The following is a 16240-nucleotide window of genomic DNA, read 5'->3' on the forward strand; positions in this document are numbered from 1 at the left end:
TAATACACTTTTCTTGCCTAATATGACTAGATGCTCATTATTTGTTATGTGGATATGTCCCCAGGGAACTAGAAAATGGATCAACTCATTTTGCTTTGGCAACCAAAGCATTTTAGTCCTCTGCCCACCATAGAGTTCTTCTAATTGGGTACCAAAATTAAAGGGAAAGATGGCTTATAAGAAGTTTGCGTTGTGAATCATTGGATTAACTTTAGTTCCACAGGATGTAGCTTTTGGATCTTTGTGGTTTTTATCAAATGGCTTTGGCTTTCGTTGTTCTAGGTCAGATACTCCACACCGATGTCGTTTACTTGCATTCTGGTCAAGGATTTCGTGATGCTGAGAAGATAAAGAGGCTTCTGCTGCAGCATAAGTATGCTAAAGGAACTTCCGTTTATTACACTTTCTTACCAAATGTAATGAAAATCTTCGCTATATAAATACTTGCTCTTGGGTGGAATAAGAATTCTAATGATTTAACTGGAATTGTTCTTTTTTACATAGTTCAGAGCTTATTTTTCTTTTAGTCTATGTTCATAGTAAAACACTGTGTATATGTTAGAAGCATATGAAGTCAAACCATGGCTATGACTAAGGCTGCATGCTATGAATGTATTCCCATAAAGCTCTGTCAATCCATTTATTTTTAGGAATAGAAATTAACATTCAGCTAAGGAATAAGTTTAGCCTCACTCTTCCTACACCCCCGCAACCCCCAAACCACTCATCGATCTTTCCCTGTTCCAAAAGCCACATGCAGCCTTTGGAAGAGTTTTATTAAGCAAAGGAAATCCTGCTCTGATAGATCTCCAGACGGACTTGCAAATAGGGGCAGCATGTTTGGAGGGTTATTGTACTGTTTTGGGATCCCCTGTGGACAGACATCTGGTCCGCTGAGGCAGCTGCTGCACGGCCATAGCGTACAGCCCAGTTTGTCTTTCAGCATTAGACTGGCTTTAAACAAGGTGATTTGATGGTTGACTGGCTGTAGTGGGGGCAGTCAGAGGCAATGACCTTACAAGCTGTTGCAAACTATGATGTTCCCATCAAGGAATTAAGATTCTGATTGCTTGGGCTTCTGCCCTTTTTCATGACTCAACAGATGAGGGAAATAAGAGGGGAAAGGGTTTGAGGACTGTAAAGAATATTACATTTCTTTTATGAATGTGAAGTATCTGTTGTGTGTTTTTTTCTGCAGTTATTGCCACTGTTCAATTCCATTACAAATAATTGAAAAATTTTACTCATCTTGTGAACTGTCACATTGAAAATGGGTTAAACACAATGTGGTATTACTAGGAGTATGTTCTCATTAAATCCAGGCCTTGTGTCATATAAAATAAGATGTACTGGTCACTGTTGTAGATTGAATGCTGTGTATGAAAAAGTCTAGAAGAACATCTAGGAGTAACTGCTCGTTTTTTTGCTCCATGCAAAGCTGTAGCACTGTTGTGATTGGCAATGGCACAGCCTGCAGAGAAACAGAAGCTTACTTTGCTGACTTAATTATGAAGAAATATTTTGCACCACTGGATGTTGTTTACTGGTAAGATCACTTTGCTTGCTGGGATATTGATCTGTTCAGCATATTTTGACTTAACAGGTAGTTTGAAATGTGATTTTTTTTTTTTTTAATTATTTTTCTGTTTTTTATTTTATTTTTTAAGTGTTCCTTTTTGTTGCCTTGTCTGTCTCTGAGTCAAGCTTGACCCATCCTTCTAGCCACAGGAAAATGGCTGTAGCTCTTTGGACCATGAAAGTTCTCCTGAGTCAGTAAGAGAGACTCACTGAAGCATTTTATTTTCTCTTCCTGAGGTTCACTCTGTTGTTATTATCATAGTAATGAAGTATGCAAGAATAGCAGCTCAGATTGCCAAGGACCTGTTTGGCATTGTGTGTGTGTTTCTTGATAAATGGGGTTTAAATGCAAATGATAAAAGCTTGTGTTGTCTGACTGTGGTATGGAATGCTTGCTAATCCTATGGGTATTAAATAGTCTGGAAATAAATATTTTGTTAATACCTAGCAGAAAGTAGTGAAGGTGTTTATCCTCATTAAACTTCAAATTTTATCCATTAGTTTGTTGAATTAAAACTAAACTATTCTGCTGTTGGTTTGGATGGAAACTTTCTTTTCTCCCATGAAGAACTGCTATCTATTTTTAATTCACACTTCTATTTTTTTTCGAGTGTTTTTGGTGACTTACCTTGGATTATCTTTTCTGCTGAAGTTTAATCGCAGTGTTTACTTTTCTCTGTCTTAACATACTGAAATAAGTTATCTAAATTTTTGAAAAAGTTCTGGCCTTTCTCTGTTCAAACTACTATATACTTTTAATGCAATCTTTAGATTATGAAATTGTCTTACAGAAATGTTCAACATATGTATTATTCCTACTAATATGTCATCATTTGATTGCACTTGTTCTTTGTTTCTAAAATGTCTATGTACATTTGCAACAAGATATGATACTTAAATCTCCATTTCAGGGCATAGTAGGGCTTTTCTGATTATAATTGTTTGCAAAGGAAAGAGGCTGTTAAAGCTTCTGAAAAATTAAGCGTACTCTTTCCTGAATCCAGGTTGAAAACACTGGCTTTTTAATGACTGTAGAGAATGGAAAACACTTCAGACTGTGTGCTTTTTGGCAAATGTTTATTTTCACTGTTGTTCATAAAAATACATTTTGCTGACATAAGCAATTTGTCTGAAAAAGTAAAAACTAACGTAACTAGTTTACACAGAAATATTATTTATATAATACCGTGGTGGATGGTTTTCTCACTGTATATTACTCTCTTGCTTTCATATTTTGTCCCTGTTTATAGTTGAAGATTATAGAATTTGCAAAATGATTCTCATTATTGACTATTTTTGGGGGGGCCAGTAGAGCTACCAAGTTCTTGGATAAGATAAAAGCTTTTGTGAAACAGAAATTAGTACGAAGGCAGAAGTTGGCGTATCAGGTTGTTGCTTTTTCTAGTAGTGACAGATAATCTTGTCATCTCATTTTTTCCAAAACTTGTTGTGATATTTGTAGGAAAAATACATAAAAGCAATTGCTTGACATGCAAGATTAATTCCTGGAAATGAAAATTAGCATAATCAAAACCATTTTTGCTTTCAGGAGATATTTATGTTGCTATTGGTTTTCTTCTTCTGGGCTTCTATGTGGTGAGGAACTAGTCTCTACTTCAGAGTTTGTATGCAGAATACTCTGAGGTACTGCATATCAAAATAAAAATGAGAATAATGTAATTTTGTTTGTATTGCATGTTTGCGTGTTGTGGGTGCCATACTTGGTGGTGTTGAACTTTGTAGACTGCTGTTGTGTGTGCATTTATGTATGTGGGTATATAAATAAGCTGGACTTGCAGTCCCTGTGTCTCTTATCGCATTTTGACAGTCATGACTAAGTTTCTTGAAGAATTCAAATGTGATACTTACTAAATGAGGAGAGATTAGTGCAGAATTATCATTTGAGCACTAGGTGATAATAGCTACATAGCATGAGAACTGTTGCACGTCTTGAGGGCAGCTATGAAAGATGACTTGGAAAATCGTGCTCTGCTGATCCTGTTTCTTTAAATAAAAAAAAGTTCCCCAGGGCATTCGCTCACAGATCTCAAAAAACTTTTCTGGTTCTATGTACAAAATCTTCTCTTGAGTATGTTTTCTTGTGACAGGGGAAAACAGAGGGCTTTGTATATACATAGGCTGAATGCAGATCTCTGATCAGTTCTGTGGAAACCCATGGTATGCTTTTGGGTCAAGGGATCTTTGTAAATTGTTTATCAATTAAAACCTCTAAGAAACAATTTAAATAATGTTGAAACAATTTTTAGAGATCTGGTTCAGCAGGTGGCGGTTGTAATTAAAAAATGGATTTATACATCAATTTAGTGTTTGAACTGAAAAAAAGAAAAACCAAATAAAACAAAAAACAGAACAAAACAAAAACTCTCTAGTACTTAAACTGTGACAGAATGAGTCAGTTGCATCAATCACGATACCCTTTCCCAAGCATTCAGCTTCTCACTGTGATGCACTGAGTTGCACCAAGGTGGAAATCCTTGCTCAGCAAAACAGAACTCAAGTTCGTTGCTGTGTGCAAGTTTCGGAGAATTGCCAATTGTATTTGCACTTACAATCTTTTTCCTTGAAGGAGTCCAAATTTAGAGTGGCTTGGCAGATGGAGCTAGGTTGTTTTATAGTGTTTTAAAATCAAAATCCCAACCAACTTGTTAAGCTGTCATTCAGAAAGGTGGCTGATAGAGACTTGCTACAGACTTTGGCTTCCTTGGCAAATAAAGCTTGTAATTTATTTTTTTTTTGTTGGAAGTGGAAAATAGGTTCAGAAATTATTATTAAAATAAAAATCTGTTCATACTTTTATATCCAGTTCATTATATGGAACTTCGATCACACATTTCCTGGTAAAGGACACAATAATAGACCCTGTAATTTTCAAAAGAAGGTGTGTGCAGTTGATGCATGCACAAATAATCTGGGCAGATATGCACTCTAATGAATGTTAGTGGTAATAACCAGCTGAACACTTAGTTGTTTGCATGTATGTGCAGCACATGCTGAAATTGTCTACCTACTACTAAAGTCCTGTACAATAATTTCAGAATTGTGCATGAAGTTATTCCTTGGCTTCAGTGTCTGACTCTGGGCACCACTTAAATACAGACTTAACTTAAAAAAAACACCTGAAACAGTGTTTTCAGTTATGTGGCAAGAATCAAATTAACTGATTCTCACTTAAGAATATTTCAGTTGTATCAGCATCAGAAGAGGCATCCAAAATAATTTCCTTCATTTCAATTTCTCCGTTTGATTTTCTCTCAAACATTACGGTATTTTATTTGATGACTGCTTTGTCTTTTTTAGTGCTAATAAATATATGACAAGGAAGCAATTAAAATAGCAAATCTTCAGCAATGGCAAGTACCAGTTGTGTATAGTTTTACCGAGTTTTTCCAAAGAGAAGACAAATCAGTGAAGACAGTCGTAGGAAATGAGGCATAAGGCACCATTTTTTGTGTGGCTTTAAAACCTGTCTGGACTGAGTCTGACAGGTTTTGATTTAAAGCAAGTATTTTTTTACTATTTTTGTAACCAACATGCTTTCAGATACCTACATCCAACCTAAATAACTGCAGGACTTTTTTTTTTTTAATGTAGTTTCCCTTTTAGAGCTATGTTTATTGACTTAGATTAGGACTGGACTAGAGCCCAGAGACAGTCGTATCTAGTCTTCAGGTTTTTCGTTACAAATCAGTTTTTGTTACAAGGTTCAATAAATATCCCTGATTATTTATGTTAGTTCTATTGTGAGTTCTTGCCAAAGATACATTGTATTATAACCAAAACAGATGTTCCATTTTAGACAAGTATATTTGTATTAACAGGACCAGAAACGTAAATGAAACAACAGTGTGTTCAGCATTGACATGGCCAATGATGAACTCTTAGGATTTCATTGGCCTTTTTGGATTAAACGAAACTCCTGAAAAAATATTTCAGGAATCTCATTCCGTATTTTGATCACCGCAACTGTTTTTCTTTGATTGCTGTTGGCTGTAGGCATCTTGGAAATGAAAGCTATCCGAATGACTGGTGAACTATGCTAGAGCAGGACAACATGAACAGCTCAATCATCATACTGGGAAAAATGCAATCACAATTTTTCTCTCAGCGTCAGTGGTTTCACTGTCACAATACAAGCATTCTTACTGGTCTGACTTTTTTTATGTGCTTGTTACATTAGTGCACACTTAGAATAAAGTATTTCAGCTCGCATTTAAAAGAAAACTTGATAGGTATCATGAATTGTTAGTTGTTTTTGATAAGCAGTAAAGAATGCAGCCAGGCAAGTATATTTTGTTATTGTTTTCTAGGTGACTTTGAGTTTGTTTTCTGTTGCACTTGGTTTTAAACTCGATACATAATCTTTTTCTGCCACTTTCAGGAAAATCTTTTCTTGTTCTGGAGGCTTTATAAGCAATGTAATTAATAATTTACTGCTGTTTAAGTTCAAACACTTCTATACCGTGACAAATAGGGGAAAGTCTGTAATGTCTTGTAAAGTTCTCCTTGGGTTTTATTTAATGTTTAAATTGTCTGCTTTAGAATACTTAGAAATGTTCTGCTAAGGTAGAATAGGACTGTTTAATACCTTTTGAAGTTGGACCTTGGTGGTAAGAAATTGATTTGGAAATGTTTGTTCTACAGGATTTTAGGTCCGCTTGTATTTTATAGGTGTCTGCACATGCTTTTCAATTTAAATGTGTGTTTTATGTTGTTGAATATCTACATTATACTCTCTCAGCTTTAACAAATGCCACTTTCAAGTTCCATGCCTCTACATTTCTAATGTTACACTAGCTTAATTCCCATTACTTTTCTGCTTCATAGCACTCGCAGTTTGAAAGGGACCTAACATTCGGGTTCACATTATGATAATTAGGTTTCAAAGCAGTGTGGGGGATTAAGATGTCTGAAGTCTAGTTGCCGAATAAAGTTCAGAACTACTTGTAAAACTTGTTTGAGTGGTTAACAGAAGTGGTTTTATTTATTCAGTGCTCATGCAGCATTAATCCGTATTTCATCAGGTACCCACAGTGCTGTAACTCTAGATATGACCTTGGGACTTAATTTACCCCATCTCAGTTTTCCTTATTAATGTGCCATGAAAGAGGTACATGAAAGATAGCCAACATCAAAGCACCTTTTCAAATAAAGTGGTTGATATGAATCCTCTGGTATTTAACACTGTCTGTCAAATGTTTCAGCTGGTTTGCATCCCTTTACAAGCTATTGCTTGCTGCATTAATGCAGTTGTTTCAAGTCTGTTGAGAGTACAAAGGGGGATAGGGATATGGGAAACTTTATTCCTATTTCTTTTTGATTATATTTTCTTTAAGCTGTTATTTTTTGTCTGTTAAGCTATATAACTCTATTGATGACACATTTATGCGTACACACCCACACACCTTATGTCATTAGATGTCTGATACAGAAGGTAGAAAGTAGTTTGCAAAGTTTTGGCAAAAGGAATACGTATTTGGCGGCAACAATGCACACGTCTCAAATGTGCACTGAAGAACCTTTGTTCTGCTTTCATCTCTTTCAAGCTCTAGTGGAATCATGAGAAGTCCTAAAGAATGAAGAAATAATTTGAGCAACAAACAGGTTTAAAATGTGCGTGAAGAGGCCATGGTCAATGAAAACATTTTAATTTGTAGTGATTTCCAACCAAACTGTCTTCTGTGTCTTACCTGAAAGTTACTTTCTGTTGTAATTTCTTACCACGGTTGAGTAAGAACTTATGATCATGCCCACTTCAAATGAAAAAATCCGTTTGTTTATATTTACAGGAGACAGTCCTGTAAATTGGAACCTCATGCAGTATAGAGTTTTCTTTCCCCTACTACTCTTTATTATTCGTAACTTTAGGTAGTAATTAGTCTGTTCAGCACAACAGGAACAGTAGTAAGTGGCAGCATTCAAAAGTGGTATCCAGCGTGTGTTCCTGGTGCGTCCACAGACTGGTATCTGTGTTGAGCTGAATCCATACTTTGTTCAAAAGAGAAATTCAGAAGTTGTCTTGGATTTTAAACCAGTCCAAGAAAATCAAGATTCCTCTCTGCCCCAGCTCTGTTGCTTGTTTATAAGTTTACTGTAGGCATCTCTAGCTGTGTTTTTCTGAGGAAAGGAAAATAAATGAATAAGCAGTGAAGATGCAGTGGGACAAGTGAAATAGCAGATGATAATTTCTGGCTTGTGTAGCATGAATTTGAAACTTGTTTTAAAACAACTTTAAGCAATGCACTTGTCATAATTATGGTATACCGTCTTTGAATTCTATTTCAGAGAAATAACTTCACAGCTTTAAAGATGAGAACGAGGACTAATTGGGAATATGTCAGTGCAGGTAAAGAAATTATTAATTCCTTTGGGTTCAGAAAAAGAATAAGATATATGTGGAGTCTAGACTTTAGCAGTGTGAAGGCAGGGGGTCAGGAAATAAGTGTAACTAGTGAAAGAAGTCTAACTCTTGAGGAAAAATTCATTTTTTCCAGAACACTAGGACATGGTGTTTGACTTGGGTCCAGGGCAGTCGATGGGAAAACAGCCTTAGGGGAGAGAGGAGAGTTATTCGTGCAATTTCCCTTCTGAGTTTTCTCTTTCCGTAGTAACAGTAATATCAAACAGTTACTTTTAAAAGTTAGGTTTTTTCAATGTGTAAATCTCATTAGATCTTTAAAGGATGCTAAGCAAACAAACAAACAAAATCACCTATGTAAAAATGTGGGAAGATTTTTAGGATGAAAAGCCATTAAGCATATGACAATATGTTTAAGGCCAACTTTTCATACTCTTCAATTAGAAATGTACTGATCTCAAATACACTCCTGCAGATTAGATAATAAAGGCGAGAAAATTATCACAATAATTCATCTCTTCCCCCTTTGTTTTTTTTAAATGAGAATTTGTTCTATGTAGGATTGCAAAATTGCTTCTTTAGTTTCAGTTTTATTTTCTGCATTATACTGAGCAGTAATTTGTGCAAAAGCTGTTTCCTTGTGGATCTTTGTTACTTTTGCATAAACAAGACACGTGTTCTTTGTTTTTATTTTTTTTTTTTTCCTTGTCCTTTTTGGGTAATCAGCTCGAAGACATTGGATACTGCAGTACAACAGAAGTTAGGTGAAGAGGGAGAACTGTCCAAAATTATTTACAAACACAAAGCAAGAACATGTTGGAAAGGTAGAAGGTTAATAGATGCCGGACAATGGATATGCACAAGTGCAGCCGTTTCTGCACGGAGCGTGCCCACCAGGTCCTCAGGGAGCAGTTTGCATGGGGTATATTCATAGAGCAAGACATGGAGTTTCATTCCTAAAGCTCCCTTAAAACAAAATCAGATTTTTACCAAATATGTGTAGAAGTGATTTTAATGTTCAGCATAGAACAACTAAAACTTTACTATGAGTAGGGGATTTTATTTTTGGGGTGCGTTTGACTCAGTAGTAGAAGCCTTTAAAATACTCTTTTTATAGCTTAATATTGTGTGCTGGTCAGTGTTTCCAGTGCAATCTCTGTATGTTGGCAATGAAAATTACTCTGGCCTGAAGTCCTATGTTCGAGACTGCTCCCAAAGCTTGAGAATGAATAAGGGTGTCATAGATTTAAAGAAAATTGGATTATTAGATCTTAAATTTGCTAGATCACTACAGTGAAATTGAACCAGTTCATTTGAGTTACTGGTAATTTTTAGGGACTGGGGTACCTAACAGGCTAAAAGTAAGTTGTGTTTTGTTTTTTTTATTTCAGATGGAAATAACTTCCATTGTTTAACTTGCTTACAGCATTTAAAGTTATTCGGTGTAATTTCAAAGAAAGACTTACAGGAAGATCTTATTTAGCAAAATGAACGTACTGTGAGGTGATACGATAACATGCCCACTTCTCCTGGAGTCAGCATTATTTGCTTTGACATCCTTCTTTCTCAGAAGGATCACGAAACCACCCGACCTTAGGGTGGCTGTTGGCTCACTTGCATGACGTTTGGAGTATCAGTAGAGGTATCGCAAGATGAAATCTTTCAAGTCGTTGTCTAGGTCTGAAAGGTTCCGTGCAGGTCTCTGCGCTGTGTGTGCCATCCTGCGCTTCTCGACAGGAGAAGGCCTTTTGTTAAAGGTATCTGAGTGGTGGTCAAGGTCTAAGGATGGCTCGAGGGGAGCAAGGAGCATGAAGAACTGGGGAGCTGCTGGAGGGAGCGGTGCGGAAAGAACGAGGGTGCAGTCAGGGAATGAGGGCGCTTTGAAGGTGCTTCCTCTAGACAGAGGCACTGAAATGCAGTCTGTGGGATCTTTGTACAGCTTTGAGCTTATTTTAGCTGTGTGTTCCTTCTCTTTTCCAATGCATCGGGTTATGTCAAGAGAACAGTTTCCTCTCCTAATAATGTGTGAGCATGAATGGATGGTGTACACTCCAAGCTTAAAATTGAGGTTTAGACTGCAGCTGAAGAATGTGACCTAATGACATATTACTGCTTCTTGCAGTGAGCATTGGAGACAGACTCTCAACAGCTGCATCTATGAGTCTTTTCCCAATACTACCATTTATTATTTTATTTTTTTTAGCTAGAGTGAGCTCAAGTACACTTGTTCCATGCAATTCCGGAGTGTGTTTCAAAATGCTGTCTGTTCATCATAAGGCTTAGGTTTTGGTCAGTTACTGTGAGACACCACACGAAGGAAAGAAGTCGTGCTCCTTATGCAGTTCAGATTGTGAAGGCTTAATGATGTGAGCCTTAAATGTTCCAGACTTGGTATTGGTACTGATCTCAAACAGAGCAGAAAAGCTTAGGCGTTCAGGTAAGCTGCTGCAGCACTGTTTTAAGAGCTTCCAGAATCAGCACGTGTGGTTCCAGTGCCTCTGTAGTTTTAGGTGGACTTCTTAAAGTAAAGGCACGTGTGGTCACCTTCATTTCTCTCACAGTGGAAATGGACTGGAATGAGATTTGGATGTTACCTGCTCAAACAGAAGCTGAGAGAGGTTAGATAGTGACTGAGCTGAATGATGGTGGATCTTTGTATTTTTGATTTGCAGACCATTGAAAATTCGCTGGTGGCAGTATAGAATTCACTCCAGATGACTGTAAGACTACTGACAGTAAGCCAGTTTATTCTGTGTCCTTTGTGAACCCCTTGGAAGAAGCCTGTGAACATAGGTATAAAACCACTGGGTTTGTACCTGAAAATAAGAAAAAGCAGACCCAGAAACTTTATCTCTAAAATAGGTGAAATTGCACTTAGGAAATCCTCCCTCTCATTTGTAAAACTTTGCAAAACTTTGATTACAGAAACATGTAGTGTGATTCTTGTTACCCATGTCTGTGCATTTTATGCTGCTGGCCTTTACACATTGCCTGAGATGAAATAGCATGGTTTCACACGAGTGTGGTATCGCCATGCTAACATGATCTTTGACACCGAGAAGGGCATGTAAATTAAAAACATTCAAATGTTAATTTATTATTTATGTCAATATTGTCTTTCTAAAATTAGTGATGCTTGTGGTGTTTAGGATAGTATTCTATTATCCTCTTCCTGTTTAAGAGACATCAGACATACATTTATGTGTTTTAAGTGATTTTGCCATGAAATAGCTATGGCAATTGGTAAATTTTCACTAGTAAAGATTGGAAAAATTCATTTAGGTTCCTCACTATGTAAAAAAGCTCCAGCAGGAATTACTTGTGGAATCCTGTCAGGAGTTAATTTAAACGGAAGCATCCAAATACAGTGTGATTAATACTGAGAACATCCAAATTGAAATTATATAAATACAAGATGTATCCTCCTATTTGTGAGGTACTGAGACTGACTGTTATTGCACAGTCTGACCCGGTTGTATATTTGGGTAGTGTTTTGTCTTCAAGTAGACATTCTGTAGGAAGCTAATGGAGAAGTAAGCACTTTTCCATTTGTGTGAGGTTGCCAGTAATATGTTTTTACTTAAACTGAGATTCTGCCAAACTTCATACCTATTCATTTGTGAAACCACATTTGGTGTTCTGCATTTCAGCTCTTACTGGGCTTCTTTTATTGTTGTGAGATATGATATACAGATTTATTTGTTCACTTTTAACTTACTGTGCTATTGTCATTGATGCTGATAGCAGAAGCTTAGATTATGTGGTTAGATTACACTAGGCTAACAGTCTGCATTAGATATCTTAATTTCAGTGGCTTTTAACTGGCAGAGAGTTTTCTTTGGGATAAAATTCTTCATCCTAGATCTCTATTATTTTGAAATACATGCAACCCACACATATATACTCTCTAACAATTAGAAATGTTTAAGAAAATAGATATGCACAAATGCTGTCATTAGTGGGGAAAAGTTTCTTTTGTCTGAAATATCAATACTGTTGAGATCGGGTAAAAAGGAATGTTTGTCAGCAGATCCGAAGTTTGGAGATAAGTCTTCCTCTGAAAATATGTTCAGGTTTGTTTCGAGTACTAAACCTCAGGAAATTGCCACTTTTATGGCTGCTAACAAATTCCTACAGTACCAGGAGAGCAACTGTTACAGACTTTTATTTTTTTTTTTAAAAAAAAGACAAAATGGCTCGGATTTTAGGAAGATTAGAAAATTAAATGTTCATGACTTCTAGGTGTGTGATAACCTTAAAAATCCTCCAGAAAAACAAATACAAGGCATCTGTCAGTAAAGCAAGGGCTTTTTCTCTCTGCAGTTATATAAAATCGCTATTTTTATTGCTGATTTCAGTCTGTTGGCTCTTGGAGGCTGCTGGCAGTGCAGGGGTGAGTGCTACCAAAGTTGCACCTTCACTTGGAGTAATTTTGTGCGATACTGAAACTGCAGGCTACACTTGGCTCCACTCATTTAACTTTTCTTATCAAGAAAGTGTATGACAGTCTTAAAAGCTTTGTCAATGTCATTGAAAGAAGCCACAGCAACAGGAGATGCTTCAGCATACTTAAGTTTTCAGGGCATGAGAGGCAGAGAATATAGATGTGCTGCGTATCTCAAAGGGCCTTTGAGTAGGTTATTTCAGCTTGAAAAGGGATTAGATTTAGATGACTGCAGTGTCAGGCAGTTGTAACTGAAGGTAACTATTGAGGATAATTCCTTTCTATAACTGGATCCCAGCAGTTTTGTCAGTGATGGGTAAGTGGAGAGAAGGAGAAATGATCCATTTGTTGTTGTGTGTGATACAGAGGTGAGAAAGAGTACATCTGAAAGGAGACAGCAAAAAGCACAAGCTACGTGAAGCCCCTTCTTCAGTAGCAGGTGCTCTGAGCAGCAACTTAGAGCAATGGGCAAGTGGAGGGCAAAGGATGGAGAGGAGTCATTTTCAAGTTTAGATTTGTGTTGCTTTGGTGGCATAACATGCGGTTGTAAATGTAATTGTCAGTCTAGCAGTTCCGTACATTAGTTATTTTTCCTTCAAACACCAGGTGTTCCTGAAAGCAAATTTGTTGCTCACATAGAAATACTGTTTTCACTTTAATCTTGTTTGTAACTGCAAGTAATATCACAGTTTCTAATTGTATCAGATTATTTTATGTAACAGCAAATACTACTCAAACAGCTCAGTTTTATATGGAGCTTTCTAAATGAAAAAACTGGAGGTGGAGGTCAAGATATCCATCTATATGCAGTTGTAGTTATTGCTAATATTAAATTGGCTTTTCGCATTAAACTCCTCTCTCAAACCTAATTAATTTTTGTATTTTGTTAAACATCTTTGGCAGCTAAGGCAACATGCCTACTGCATGTTCAGTTCTTTTATTGGGTTGAACTAGAGCTAACATTTGGATAAAATACATTTTGACATTTGAATTTGACATAAACGTTTCAGGGAAACAGTTTAGACATGCATCCTCCGTGGATGATTCTCTTGTCAGGGTTACAATGTTGTACTGTAAATATACTTTGGAAGTGGCCTTTCAATAAAATCAGTGATGCATTTATTACTTGTTCCTGGTCTATTTTTCCTCATAGTGTAAAATCACAGCTCAAAGTTACTTTGTCATTTCTTTTATTAAAGTTATTTTCTAGAAGCTAGTTTGTCATTTTTAAGTAAATCAAACTGGATATTCCTGTGTTACTTCTCAGTGATTATCTTTCTGCTGAAGGAAAAGTTAGGTCTAATCTTCTGTTAGAAGAATAAATAGGAAGGGACATTGTCAATTTGAATGTTTTAGAATGAAATAATTTTGAAATCATGATATAGTATCCTTTTAATATATCTCATTTCTTTAGCCAACAAGAAGAACGTAAGACTTTTAAAGGGCTGTTTAATTCCTTTCCAAGGGATGCTTAAGGCTGTTCCTCTGGTTCCTCCATTCCCGTGGGCCTGACTGGCTCTGCTGGCACCTGCTGTCTCCTCGACCTGCCTGTCCATGGCCACTCGCTGCCTTCTCCTTGGGGCAGCTGCCCGACCACCTCTTGACATTTCTGGAGAAGACCACTGACTGCAAAGGCCATGCTGCTGGTCATCATTAACAGAGCAAATTAGGGGAAATTGTTTCTCCTGTTGCTGGCGGTTGCAGTAGGTTGTAGGAACTGGACTTCTGACATTAGTGGGACTAATGCTTTCTGGCTGAGACAGGATTTTGAATAAAGGAGTTGTTCTGGTGCTAAGTGAGAAGAAAAATCTGGTGCCATCTAATTTGGAGCAGATTCTCTTCAGTTTTATAGTCTGTAGGGAATTCCTTCCAGGTTTTTGTAAAGTGAAGATACAGATTAAATGTTGATTACAGTGGTTTGTGTACGTATATTTTATGTAATATGCAATGCAGAAAGTGCAAAGTTGATGTATTGGTCGACATTGAAAACCAGGGTTATGAAGCCAAGCTAATTTGTGGTTAATATTAGACTGTGATAAACTATAATTTTTAAGTACAGTGAACTTTGGGGAAGATGTTTTCTTTATGTAAGTCATCTTTGAGTCATCTGAAATACCAGTTTTAGCACTCAATGCAAGTTGGAGCTTTTCATGATTGAAACAGGTCTCATATAAAAGTTTTAATGGAATACATATGGCCTAAGGTCATGTCTATTCCTTATTTATAAAGCATTTGTAAGTTAGTTTTGATTGAATTTAGTAGCAAAATATAAGTTTGGGGTTTCTTTACTGTGCCACAGTTGGCATAATTAAATTGCATAAATCACATGGTGCTTATGATGGTGATGTTGTGAGCCTTTATGAACTTTGGAGGAAGCTTGTGAAATGTGTTTTCTCTGGTTCTCAGGGTTTGATTAAACCCAAATCCAGGACATGCCAGCTTGTGGTATTAGTAATTTTAAATTTTTATTTATATTTTGTTAAAAAATGTCTTAGCATCTTGAACAGGATTTTGAAAGTACCTGAAAATAATTTTCAAATATGTAGTTTAGAAGTATTTACAGGGCCTTTTAGTAGGATTAGATTCTCCTTTATGTAATTTGATAAATTAGTAGCGGGGGGGGAAGGAAAGTAGTAATTAGTCTCTTAATATTAAAATCTACATAAATACTTTCTTGGTATAATTTGGATCTGAATTAGCAGATACTTTATTTATGCCTAGACTTGGAAACCTATCCTGTTCTGGCTGGAAAAGTGCAGCCTATTGGTTTATTAACCTATCGGTTTATTAATTGACAAGAACAGGGTTTATACAACTAGTTAGCACTCCAATAACATAAAATACAGGTTCGGGTATCAGTTGAAGAGATTATTGGGGTGCAGCAAAATTAGAATAATGAGGATCCACAGTGTACATGAACACACTCACAAGAAACAAACCAGAGCCCTCTGACTTCAGGGTCGCCTCAAGAAATAATCTCTCGTCTGGGCTAGGCAAGGACTTATTCAAGGATATATTCAGTAAATTATAGCTCACCCAAACAGGGAAGTGAGGTGCTCCCAATCCCGGGAAGTTTCCTTAGATGGTGTTCCAGTCTAAGGGGAGGGCTCTGGCTCAGCAGACCCACTACTCTGAGAAGGCCACTACAAAGGGCGCCTTTGGTGGGAACCCTGTTTTGTAGTCATGTCAGATCTGGCTGTGGGCATTCCAGAAGTTTCTCAGCTTCTCTGGGCCTCTCCTCTGCTAAGGACCCTGTCAACTGATTCTGGGTCCCACAAAAGAGCCATTAACTGCCTCACTGAAGGCTCCAGTTCTGAGGGGGACCACACCAGTTCTCAAGGGGGAAAGTGCAACTGCCACAGCCACCTTCAGCACGGGCCAGCAGAGCCAAGCGGGTACCCCAGGGCAGGAGATGCTCTGCTGGGTGCCGTGTGTCCCACACAGCCATATGTTCTCCATAACCCCCCGGCAGTTCTCTGCATCAGCCAGGGTGCCAGCAGGCCCTCCGCAGCTGTGCTGCCGGGGAGTCTCCATCAGATAAACTCCTGTTCTCAACTAGACAATTATTGTTTTAATATTGTGTTGTCTCTTCTTCAAGTTTATAAAGGGTGAGTGTCACAAGGATGGAGCCAGGCTCTTCTCGGTGACAACCAATGGTAAGACAAGGAGCAATGGGTTCAAACTGGAACACAAGAGGTCCCACCTAAATTTGAGAAGAAACTTTTTCTCAGTGAGGGTGACAGACACCAATCCCTAACATTCTGTGATTCTGTGTGAAGAGTCTTCTGCAGAGCATCACACAGAAATCGCAGATCAGAGCCTACACCTGTGAATGCTGGCAG

The 16240-nt window shown here is 37.3% G+C and overlaps 1 protein-coding gene across 2 annotated transcripts in view; it reads left to right on the top strand.

Annotated features, from left to right (window-relative positions):
* Positions 1 to 16240, top strand: part of SRBD1 (S1 RNA binding domain 1) — a 130716-nt gene that overhangs the window by 34780 nt on the left and 79696 nt on the right. For both annotated transcript variants that reach the window (XM_065058195.1, XM_065058196.1), the window contains exons 15-16: positions 283 to 373; positions 1439 to 1546. In XM_065058195.1, coding sequence (XP_064914267.1) covers positions 283 to 373; positions 1439 to 1546 — 199 coding nt within the window. The remainder of the gene's footprint in view (positions 1 to 282; positions 374 to 1438; positions 1547 to 16240) is intronic.

Source organism: Columba livia, chromosome 3 (genome assembly GCF_036013475.1).
Source record: "Columba livia isolate bColLiv1 breed racing homer chromosome 3, bColLiv1.pat.W.v2, whole genome shotgun sequence".
NCBI classification, from domain to species: domain Eukaryota; kingdom Metazoa; phylum Chordata; class Aves; order Columbiformes; family Columbidae; genus Columba; species Columba livia.